The 12,447-nt window shown below is 47.5% G+C and overlaps 1 protein-coding gene across 1 annotated transcript in view; it reads left to right on the top strand.

Annotated features, from left to right (window-relative positions):
- The first annotated feature begins 1,467 nt into the window (after window positions 1-1,467).
- The window catches only part of OLFM1 (olfactomedin 1), a 58,964-nt gene continuing 47,984 nt past the window's right edge, over window positions 1,468-12,447 (top strand). The window contains exon 1 of the mRNA XM_001506549.5: window positions 1,468-1,978. Within this exon, the coding sequence (XP_001506599.1) occupies window positions 1,913-1,978 (66 nt within the window). The 5' untranslated portion in view covers window positions 1,468-1,912. The remainder of the gene's footprint in view (window positions 1,979-12,447) is intronic.

The raw sequence follows: 12,447 nt of genomic DNA on the forward strand, positions 1-12,447 counted from the left end.
TGACTACCTGTATGTACCCCAGTGCTTAAAACAGTGCTTGGCACATAGTAAGCACTTAACAAATACCATCACTCTAACTGGGAGAAGCAGCGTGACTCAGTGGAAAGAGCACGGGCTTGGAAGTCACAAGTCATGGATTCTTATCCCAGCTCTGCCATTTGTCAGCCGTGTGACTTTGGGCAAGTCACTTCACTTCCCTGTGCCTCAGTTCCTTCATCTGTAGAATGAGGATTAAAACTGTGAGCCCCACGTGGGCCAACCTGATCACCCTGTATCCCCCTTCCCCCCAGCACTTAGAACAGTGCTTGGCACATAGTAAGCACTTAACGAATACCATCATTATTGTTATTATAATCAGAAGGGGTGGCCTCACTCCCCAAGACAGTCTGGAAATTTTTAGCTTCAGTTGGGCCTTGGGGCATCTTCTTCGATGGACAGGTGATGTGCCTTGGGGATTGGAAGCAGTGTGGCTCAGTGGAAAGAGCACGGGCTTGGGAGTCAGAGGTCTTGGGTTCTAATCCCAGCACGACCACTTGTCTGCTGTGTGACCTTGGTTAAGTCATTTCACTTCTCTGTGCCTCATCTACCTCATCTGTAACACGGAGATTAAAACTGTGAGCCCCACGTGGGACAACCTGTTTACCTTGTATTTACCCAGCGCTTAGAACAGTGCTTGGCACATAGTAAGCGCTTAACAACTACCCAAATTATTATTACTATTGGCAATCTGGGAAGGAGGCGGGGGGGGGGGGAAAGAGGAACCCTAGTTGATTTGGCCCAGATGTCGCCTCCTCTCCTCCCGGTTCTATCTAAGAAAAGCAACGTGGTTCAGTGGAAAGAGCCCGGGCTTAGGAGTCAGAGGTCATGGGTTCTAATCCCGGCTCTGCCACTCGTCTGCTGTGTGACTTTGTGCGAGTCACTTCACTTCTCTGTGCCTCAGTGACCTCATCTGCAAAATGGGGATGAAGACCGAGCCTCACGTGGGACAACCCGATTACCCTGTATCTACCCCCAGCGCTTAGAACAGTGCTCGGCACATAGCAAGCGCTTAACAAGTACCCAAATTATTATTAGCAATCTGGGAAGAAGGCCGGGGGAGGGGAACCATAGTTGATCTGGTCCAGTTGCCTCCATCTCTCCTCCCGGATCTCTCCCCTGCCTCTCCTGCATCCCTGTCGGATTCCCTGTCCCTCGGGATGTCCGGGGGGAGGGGGATGGGGAAGGGGATGGGAATGTCCCCTGCCTCGCCCCCTCCACCCCCGCCCCTTGGTTGTGGTGTCCCTTTAGGGTGATGACACCCTCTCTTCATCCTTCAGCATCCCCTGCTTTCCCAGGCGCCGCCTGCCTGCTTGGCTCCAGTTAAATTTCCCCCTCCTTTTTGATGTCACATCCTGTATCTGCCTCGGCTCCTGCCTCCTAATTTGGGGACTGGGTGGTGTGTGTGTGTGTGTGTGTGTGAATGTGTGTGTCCTCCCTCCTTTCCCGCTTCCCTCCTCTCCCACCCTCCCCTTTTCCAGGCAAACTTTTGGCTTAGCAGCCAGAGCCCATCATTTCGTGCTCCGGTGACTCTCTCCTCGCAAATGTCTTTCGATCAGGGGAGCCATTAGGCTAAGGGTTGTGGGGGGGAGGGAGGAAAAAAAAAATTAGAGTGTACACCCAGCCCCAGCCCCAGCGCAGGGAGAGCGAGGAAGGACCCGGGATGCGATAATTATGCAAAGGGAGAGCTCGGCAACCCAGATCTCCGGCGGCTTTCCCTTCTCGGGGTGCTGAAAGGCGCCGGGAAAGAGAAACTGGGGGTGGAAAAGAGAGGCAAGAAGAGAGAGAGGCGCGATCGGGGGAGCCGAGGAGTCCACGCAGCTGCCAAAGGAGGGGGGAAACCTGCACGCCCGGAGCCCGGACCTGGGGACGAGAGATGCAACCGGCAAGCAAGCTTTTGAGCCTCCTCTTCCTCATCCTGATGGGCACAGAACTCACCCAAGTAGGTGCCTCCAACGCCATTTTCCCGTGAAAGCCATCTAGCCGCTCCAGATGCGGGAGGGGGAGAGGCTGGCGGAGGCCGGCCGCCTCTTTCCGTGACCCCCCACCCACCTTGCTTGCCTCTCCCCTCCCTCCTGCCTCTGGAGCAAGCATCGGAGGTGACCCGGGCGTCCTGGTCCTGGGGACCCAGGCGGGAGGGGGTGGGGGGCTGGGCTGAGGTTCCCGGGGAGCCTGAAGGACAAAAACCACCCCCATCTGGGTCCCCGGCTTGACTGTCACAGAGATGGGGGAGGATTCAAAGTTCAATTTTCCAGCATCGAGGGGAGGGCAGGTGGGCTCCTCTCCTGCCTTCTGGGTTTTCCGGAGAGGAGGCTGGGGCGAGCCAGGGATTTGGAAAATCCTCCCCCCTGACCGTTAGGGAGCAACTCGGGACCCACCTCCTCCTTGCCTTCCTCGACCCCTCTGATATGGCTTTGGAAGTCTCCCCCCCCCCCCCCCCCAACCCGGTCGATGGGGAAATAACCCGGCCGGAGAGGGGGGAGGAGGTTGTTGAAGCAGTTGCCTCGAATTAAACAAAAGACCCCAGAGGAGCTGGGGGTGTTGAAGATGAGGTCTGTTAAGGGGTTGTTTTGCTGAGGACATTGTGTGTTCGTTCACACTTGGAACATAGATGGATGGGGGTGTGTGCGTGTTTACGAGAGGGAGGGAGAACCACGGTGGGGTGCGTTAAACAGTTTATTGGCCTTGAGGATGTGTTTTGCAATGGACTTTTGTAATTCCGTAGAAAATGTAACCTCGGTGTGTGCGTACGTACGCGTAGCATGTGTGCACATATTGTATGTGTAAAGAGAGGCGAGGGGTGTGTTTGCGTGTGCGCTGGGATGAATATATACAATAGACCTGCAGATCTGTGTGTGATAAAACAACCTCTCGGCTTTTGATAGTGGGGCTGATTTAAAGTGACATTTAAGCGTCCTGTGATGTTTCCGTCTGTGCCATGCTGGCAACTTGATGGCCCCTCGTTGTCACGCCGCCTTCCAACTCCACCTCTACAGGAGTTGTGGGTCCATGGTGAAAGGTGGCTCTTCGTGGTGGGGGCGGGGAATACGGACAGTCACGGTGAAGGCAGCTGGCAATTTTCTACCCGATTCTCTTTTCCTAATGAAGGAAGAAAGAAAAACAAAGGGAAGTAAGTGTTTGCAGGAGAAAGGTCTGGAATGTGGATCGTTTGCATATATCGCTTTGCTTGCACATGCCAGGGCAAATCCCAAGTGCCTGCTTTTGAAGTGGGACTAGTTTGTAAGGGAATCCAGTCACCTGGACGTTTGAGACCTTCTGTCACGCCAAGGGTGTTCTGCTCACACCTTCCTTTGCCCAAAAGATCCACGAAGAACCTACATGGTGGTGTCTGTACCACCCTATTGGTGCAAACTCTTCTATTTGGGAAACTCCCATCTCCCCAGCATAAAAGGTCTTCGGTCATTGAGAAGTCCAGTTTGTTGTTGCAGGGCAATAGCCGTGATTGGGTGTGACGGGAAACGTAGCGTGTACATGAACAGTATCTGTAAATGTATGCACACACAAACACGCAAATACATACATACATATAGATCCTCCACTCTCCCATCCCTTCCCAGGGCCATTCTTGCCACTATCTGGACAAAACAGAGTCAAGTGTGCAAGAACCGCCTGAAAGGAAGTTGACACAAGTCTGAGTAAAGCATTTTGGCATGGTTAAATTAACAACATCTCATGCCGGGCTCCTAGTCTTCAGCTCACTTTCAGTGGTTTTTGCTGTTCTGCTTGAATTGAATGGCGAGGCCAAGTCTGCCCCCGGTTTAGGACGTTGATGCCTTGTGAGAAATTGTCATACCTGCTGGGGTCTGCATTCTTACCCTCTCCCCCAGTGGTTCCCCTTCTCCTCTCCTGCTCCCTCCTCGCCTCTACTCAGGATTTTCCCCCTACCCGCCTTTTCCATCTCTGATCTCAGCCGTCCCTCTTAACCATGGAATCATCCCCTTTTAAAGAGTGCATATACCTTGGGTCAGGCAGTGGGAAAACTTTTGTCCACACTTAAGGGCAGCGGGGACTCCTCGATATCACAAACCCCTCCTCCCACCATTAACTCCTCCTCCTACTCATTTTACCTTGTGGAGCTACTTACTGGAATGCAAACTCAATACCTGGGCATAGAGAGAGAGGGAGAGAAGTGGGGAATCAGAAGTCTATGGGGTTCAGGATACAGTTTCTTCTCTACTGGCCCCCTTCTCTCCCCTCTTTTGTCCACCGAGGGCAAAAGGTTCTCCAGGTTAAATGCTGATATGTTTAACTTCCGCAGTTCTGTTTCAGCCCAAGAATTTCAGGGCTGGAACACTTCTTCATTCATTCGATCATATTTATTGAGCGCTTACTCTGCAAAGCATTGTACTAAGCGCTTGGAAGAGTACTTCTGCCAGGTGCAATTGGAAAAGGTCTTTCCGATTCAGCCATGAGGTACTGCCCTGTCGAAGTGTTCGGTTTAACACCAGGTCAGTGCCCTCTACCTTACCCCCAATCAATCATCAGTCAAGGGTATTTATTGAGCACTTACTATGTGCAGAGCACTGTACTAAGCGTTTGGGAGAGTACAGTACATCAGAATTAGCAGACATGTTCCCTGACCAGAAGCAGCTTACCAGAAGCAGCTTACCCCTGCTTTCTGTGATGACCCCATTGTCTTTCAGACCCATGAGTTCCCTTTGGGAATTGGGAGTTTGAGAATGTCCAGAGGTGTGGTTCTGTGTGTTTTGTGCTGTTTCAAACTGGAGAGGTATAAAACTCAAACAACTTAATTTTCAGCAAAAGAGCTGGTGGAGACCAGCCCCAGGGTGCCCTAGAGTTAGAATGGGCTTTTGCTCTGACTTCAGGATGGACCCAGAGCCAGCTGGGCCCTGCAGATGGAGGGACTGAAGATGTTGCCCTCTGTCAACCCACCCCCCCACACAAAGACATGCACACACACATACACACCCACAAACACGCATCCGAAGCTGTTATGGAGTGTTCTCTCTTGTCTTTGGAGTTGAGAGCTGGATCCTGATAGCCAGATATCCACGTGCCTTTTGGACAATTTCTGTTTTCTAACCTGTTCGGGTACCTTCCTTCATAAACCCAGATTGAGCCCCCCCAACAATGGGGAGTACTTAGTAAGCTCTGGAGATGCAGAGACTTAAATTTAAAATAGCACAAAAATGCACCTAACCCTTTGGGAAAGGAAGGGCAAAACGTGTTATTTGTATTTTGCTTAGACTTCATGCTTTGTCTTATATCTTTCCCCTGCCCAAAGTCAAAATGAGACAATATGAAGATTCAGAGGCATAGAAATAGCCCCACAGAGAATGGCATCGGTTTACTGATGGGATTTTTTTAAGGCAGAGATCCCAGTTTGAAGTCATCCAGCAAATGTATGAATTCGATTTCAACTTGCCAAGAAGAAAAAAAAATACCCAAAAAGACAGGTGATTTACCTGCAGTAATATATTGAGATTGAGGAATTTATAGGGGGGCATGCTGGACCCTTGTTATCACACCCCTTCTGCCTATCTGCTCTGCTCTCATGTTAGAAGTTCATTTAAGCCCCTAACCAGCTTTTTTAAAAAAATGTCTCCCTCCTCTGGGAGATGGATAAAAAGACAATGATTGGGATAAAAGCTGGTTTTTGAGATTGGTAATTCTGCTGTCACTGGTGAAAACTGTCATTCGGGTTTACTTGGGAAGTTCTTACCAACATTCCTTGAAGAGTGGGAAGGTTAATTTCCCTGCCAGTGGGGTCTTCTTCAAGTTCAACAAACGTGCTTATATATAAAAACAGAATCCTACATAGATCTATATATTATTGAAAGTAGGCTCACAAAGGGTTACAAATTGAGTGGCAGGTATTACGGTGACAGTGACTATCGACGACGATCATAATGACTTGATTTTTCTTAAAAAATGGCGTTCCTTCAATGCTACACTATGTACCAGGCACTGTACTAAATGCTGCGATAGGTTCAAGCTAATCAGGTTGGACACAGCCCCTGTCCCTCATGGGGCTCACAATCTTAACCTCCATTTTAGAGGTGAGGTAACTGAGGCACAGAGAAGTGAAGTGACTTGCTTGAGGTCACACAGCAGACAAATGGCAGAGACGGGATTAGATCCCAGGTCTTTCCGACCTCAGGCCCGTGTTCTGTCCACTAGGCCACACTTCTAGCATCTGTCTCTTAAGGACCACAGGTTATCATCCAGATGTGTTTCTGAAAGCAGGTGGGTGGCAGGGGAGAACATCATCCCCATTTTACAGATAGGTAAACTCAAACTCAAAGAGAGCAGCAGAGTCAGTGAAAGAAGGAAGCTTAGCCATGACTAGGACTCTGTCCACCAGTCTCAGAAGCCCATTTCTCCAGCAGTGTTGTTGGGAATCGGGCCAGCAACAAATAGTTTATGTTGGTGGCCTGATTTGCAACATGTCTGAGTTCAGATGGAGTAGAGAGAGAGGCTTCCCAATTTCTCCTGGGTTCATGGTTTAGAAAAGTAACAGTAACAGTTGTGGTGTTTAAGGGCTCACTATGTGCCGAACACTTTGCTAAGCACTTTACTGTTGCAACTTTCCTTCAGCCAAACGTTAGCTCAGGGGAGTTAGAGGACAACCAGAAGTCCAAGCTCCTCTAGACTGTAAATTCATTTTGGGCAGGGAATGTGTTTACCAACACTGTTCTATTATTATATTGTGCTCTCCCAAGTCCTTAGTACAGTGCTCTGCACACACTAAGGACTCGATAAATATGATTGACTGTCAGTCTCCTTAGCTGAATCTATTAAGGTACCTTTGTGGCTTTTGTTTGAAGGCCATCTCCTGTCTCCACTGACAAAACTGCACTGACACCGAGGGTGGAGCCCAGGGGGAGGGATCGGGGATTAATTTCAAATTTACAACACTTGACAGCTGCTTCATCTCATAAAGCAATTTGTGTCTTAGTCTAATAACTTCAACTTTCACCAATAAGGAGAAAGGTAATTTCTGCCTCGGGTTGTATTTATTACTAAAGTTATCAGGCCTTGTAATCAGTATTAACATCACCGTAGAAAGTAATACAAAACTAATTACGAGCTAAACGGAATTAGATACATGGTGAATAGAGCTCGGTCGACAGTCAGAGAAGTCAATTTTTACTGCTGGATGATAATCTGCGGATGCCTCCCTGCCACTCTGAAATCATGAACCATAGGGTTATACGATGGCCTTCAGATTTATTCTCCAATATTAATTTGATTCTGTTTGGGGAATGGGGAGAGAAAGGGAAGAAAATGAAAATATGCCACTTTGGATTTGTCGTTCAGTTTGGCTTGTGCCTAGGGAATTGGGGGTGAGCTAAAAATTTGGATAGGGATCAAAAACAGTCATGGAAAAGTGAGAACAATAGATTTTTCTGAAAACAAGGGGAAATGAAGTGGCTACTGGTCTTTTGAAAAGCAGAGTAAACCAGGAGCTTGAGAAACCCATTTGCAGGACTGGCTTGATTTGGGTCTTTGAGAGGCTTTTCAAGAGGTTTTCTCCTCCTAGCTGACCTTGAAAGAAGTCAGGATGAGCAACGTTTTAGGTAGTCCTCCCCCAATCCCGCAGGAAGTTGGCATTTGCACAGAGATTAAAAGGAAGGTAGTTTGTCACATTCCTCCACTTTAGATGCAATGAAAGTAATAATTGTAGGTCTGGACTGGAAGCTCGTTGTGGTCAGGCAACGTGTCTACCCACTCTGTTAAACCGTACTCCCCCAAGTGCGAAGTACAGAGCTTGGCACACAGTAAGTGCTTAATAAATATGATTGATTATGCAAGAAGGCATTGTGGGAAGAAAAATCATAATTTAAATAACTTTCATTCAATAGTATTTATTGAGTGCTTCCTATGTGCAGACCACTGTACTAAGCGCTTGGAATGGACAAATTGGTAACAGATAGAGACAGTCCCTGCCCTTTGACGGGCTTGCAGTCTAATCGGGGGAGACAGACAAGAACAACTGACCAGAGTGGCCCTTTGTTTGCCTCACATCTCTTCCAAGAGGCCTTCCCTGGCTTGGCCCTCATTTCCCTTATTAGATCTTCCTTTTATGTTGCCTGTGCACTTGGATTTATAACCATTAAACATCTCACCACAGACCCTAAGCACTTACATACACATCCTTATACCCTCCTACTCCTCCTACTTATGAGTTTTATAAAATGTCTTTCTCCCCGCTAGACTGTAGGCTTTTTATGGACAGGGTTCGTGTTAATAATAGTACAATAATTGTGGTATTTGTTAGGTGCTTACCACGTGCCAAGCACTACTGGCCTCTGTTTGGAAACTGGGACATTTTGGGGGAGGGACATTTGGCTAATCACTTTTTAGCTGTAATGTCTAGATACGTTCTTAAAGGTTCCGGTTATTGAGCATTAGCTGGGTTCTGAATAATGGATTCAAAGCCCAGTGGTGGGACATGATCACAATTTCACAGGAAGATTTGCTAATGGAATTGTTCCATTAACTTGTAATCTACTGTTCTATGGGCTGGGATAACGCTATGTTGGTTTAATGATGTTTCCTTGTGGGAAGGAGGTATCCAAGCTTTCAAAACTCCTGAACTGGGCCTCCTTTTGGGGTCCTTTGTATTGACCTTTATAGAGGAGGAGATCACAGAGAGATGAGGAGAGGGGAATGGTAGGTTGAGGGGGACAAAGAAGCCACAGGGCTAAGTTCGACACTTGAGCTCAGGTCTTGTTGATTTGGAAACTAGACATCCCGATCAGAGGATGAGCTATTCCAGTGGGATTGGAGTCTAAATGGTGTTTACATAGAAAAAGATGATGTGAAGGGGCTCCTCTTCCATCTGTCCTAACCACATCTCTGCTAATGGGAGCTGTGTCTGGACATCGAGGTGGAGAGAGGAGAAAACAAAGCCTCTATCTTTATCAGAGGCACTGCAGTGCAGCTGCACTAGAATCGCTTCACTGTTTAGAGATCTTAGTGTGGCTTAGAGAAATCTTTTTTGGGGACAGAACATTGAACTAAATAATTCTACCTCCTCAGAGAGTAGATATCTGACACTTCCCTCCTTGGTTCTTGGACCTCTCTTCAGTGGACCTGTCTGCAAGGGAGGTACGTTTTTGAAAGTCGAAAATCGATCTTTGATCCAAATCTCCCTGGGACATCACACGAAACCTGGTGTTAGCAGGGATTTCCTCCAGGAAACAATATTGGTGCCTTAGGGAAGAAACTCCGGTCCTGCCGCCAAGACTGCCTAGGCTACTCTAGCATCAGCAGGGAAGCCTGATGGACAGAGAGCATTCTAGGTGTCTCCCCACCTGCTCTAACCCAGGCTGTCTCTCAAGCTGATTCCCTCCCCTGATTGACCTCAGGATAACCTTGGCGTGTCTGGCAGCGGGCTGTGGATGGGAGAAAGCCCTGTAGAATGAGCCAGTTTGAGCTGAACCCAGAGATTGAGCCCCCTGGGCCATCCCAATACCCAACCCGTTTTGGAAGGGACTTGGAGCTTCACTTATCGGGGGGCTGCTGTGAGCAGGTGAGTGTGAAGTTAGAGAAGCAGCATGGCGTAGTGGAGAGACCACGGGTCTGGGAGTGAGAAGGACCTGGGTCATTTGTCCTCTGGGTGACCTTGGACGAGTCACTTCACTTTTCTGTGCTTCTGTAAAATGAGAATTACGACTGTGAGCCCTATGTGGGACATGGACCGTATCCAACCTGATTTAGCTCGGATCTACTCCGGCACTTAGTACAGTGCCTGGGCACATAGTAAATGCATAACCAATATCATAAAAAGTGTGCTTCTGTGGGTTCCAGCAACCTACAGAGACAACAGCTCTTGCAAGGAACACTCTGCCTGCATTATTCAATTGTATTTATTCAATCGTATTTATTGAGCACTTCCTGTGTGCATAGCACTGTACTAAGTGCTCGGGAGAGTACATAATAATAAACAGTCACATTCCCTGCCCACAATGAGCTTGCAGTCTAGAGTGTGTCACACGTGTAGCTGAGCCTCATGCCCCATACTGCATTCCTCCCTTTCCCCCTCTCCTCCCTCACCTCCCAGGCTTAAGGGACTTCAGATGGGGAGGGAAATGGGCTGTTTCTACCCAGACAGAGCTTGACCTGAGTTGGGCCAAAGTCTGGAAGCTTACTGGGGCTGCCCAGTCTCACCTAGAGGCTCTTGGGCTTTAGGACCCGTAGGCTGACTCACATTCACACAGGACTCTCAAACCTGGCTCCTGGTCACCCAGACAAGATCGGGCAAGGGAAGAATCTGGAGCTTCTGAAACTGCACCTGGTGTTCTGCTCTGGTCCCGCTGCCAAAAAAAAATGAAGATGACTTTGTCCTAAAAGAGAAGAGCAGTAAACCAGCACCCCAGGCAGGAACTGTCACTCAAGCAAATCAAAAGCTGCCCATCAAGACTGAAGAACTATGCAGGGAAAAATCTGGCCAGGGAGGATCAGAACAGGTTTTCATCTTTTTCTTACTAATTGTGCCAAACGGTACTAGCATCCATCGCTTGTCACTTTAGATGAGGCTGCTAGCATTAAAGGTGTCAAGAATAGAGTGGATATAAATAAAACCTGAGCATCGTTATCAGCATCATCAGAATTGATTGAACACCTTCTAAGTGCAAAGCACTGAACTAGGCACCCCACAGAAGGAGTATAAGACATGAACCCTGCCCTTGAGGAGCGGTCAAGCTAACGGATGAAACAGGCACACGTAAATTGGCTTGCAAGAGTTAAAAGAATTCATTCAATAGTATTTAGTATTTATTGAGCGCTTACTATGTGCAGAGCACTGTACTAAGCGCTTGGAATGAACAAGTCGTGACTTGATTATAGATTATAAACAATAAACAAATGGATGAAGTCAGTGACAAAAAGAAAATCTATAATAATAGTAAGGTGGCTGTGGAGATGACATTACCAGGAGAATGGAAAAATTAAGCTGGAGGAGCTAGTGTTTCAGGAATGCTTTGATAGATGGGAGAGGCAGTGTTTGGTGCAGCTGAGTGAGTTTGCTGTCCGGATTGGGGGAAAGGTGTGTGTGTAATGAATCAAAGACAGGGCTTATGGCTTTGAAGCAGGTTTGAAGCCCTGATGCTAGGTCATTCCTCATGTAAATTTCAAAGATGGCAGAGGGAGTCCTCTCAATAAATGTTTCTGGGGAATAGCAGCCATTTTGGTTAAGGAATTCACTTTCCAGAAGTATTGGAGAAAACTATGACTGCCAAAGTCCACAGCTGTAATCTGTAACTTGTGTGAACCTTCCTGGGTATTTTCTGTTCTTAGCCCTATCCCCACACTTAGACTCTCTGGCCTGGAAATCGGGTTAGAGATTACATGCCAAAGGAAGACACCCAAAGATTCCCAGATTTATGAACCATCCCTACCAAACTGGGACACAGACTCACCCTAGTTAAAAAGCATGCAGTACTGTCACTTTCTTTCCCCGAACAGACATTCATTTGGCCCCATACAAACTGAGTTAACATCTCCCTTAACTTCTTGTTGCTGATTCTCAGCATCTGTTGGTTGGAATGTTACTTCACAGTTTGCTTTTTTTTTGGGTGGGTGGGACAGGGGGCAGATGATGATAAAGTCAAATGGACAGTCACAGAAGTGTATGGTACACAACAAATAGAGAAGCGCTGCTTCTAAAGGCTGAAGCCACCCAACATGCCAAATCAATAAACGGCGTAGCTGCATAACAAGTTTTTCAACATTTCCTGTGATCCTTTGGGACCTTTTAACACTCTACTCGATACATTGATTCTTAGACTAGAAGGATGGTAGGAATTAGCAGGCTATGTAAGAACCTTATTCAGTTTTACCTACTTGCTTGGAGCTAGGCCAGGAGGTGAAAGCAGCATGCGAGGGGCTGAAGGATAAGTTAAGCGAGAAGGCTACCCATTGACTTAGGAATCAATCAATCAATCAATGGGATATATTAAGTCCTACTGTGTGCATAACGCTGTCTTAAATGGCTGGGCAAATACAATGTAATGGAGTTGGTAGACACTTTCCCTACCCAAAAAGAGTTTACAGTCTAGAGGAGGAGACAGACATTAAAATCCATTATGGCTCTGTACGTAAATGTTGTGGGGCACAGGATGGGGTGAATATCGAGTGCTTAAAGGGTACAGATGCTAATGCATAAGCAACACAGAAGGGAGAGGAAGTGGGGGAAATGAGGGCTTAGTCTATTAAAGCCTCTTGGTGGAGATACGATTTTAGAATGTTTTGAAGGTGGGGATAGTGGTGATCTGTTGCGTAGGAAGGGGGAGGGAGCTCCAGTCCAAACGGAGGATGTGAGACAGGTATTGGCAGTGATTGGCAGTGAGATAAATTCATTCAATCATATTTATTGAGTGCTTACTGTGTCCAGAATGTCTGTTTATTGTTGTATTGTTCTCT

Source organism: Ornithorhynchus anatinus, chromosome 4 (assembly GCF_004115215.2).
Source record: "Ornithorhynchus anatinus isolate Pmale09 chromosome 4, mOrnAna1.pri.v4, whole genome shotgun sequence".
NCBI classification, from domain to species: Eukaryota; Metazoa; Chordata; class Mammalia; order Monotremata; family Ornithorhynchidae; genus Ornithorhynchus; species Ornithorhynchus anatinus.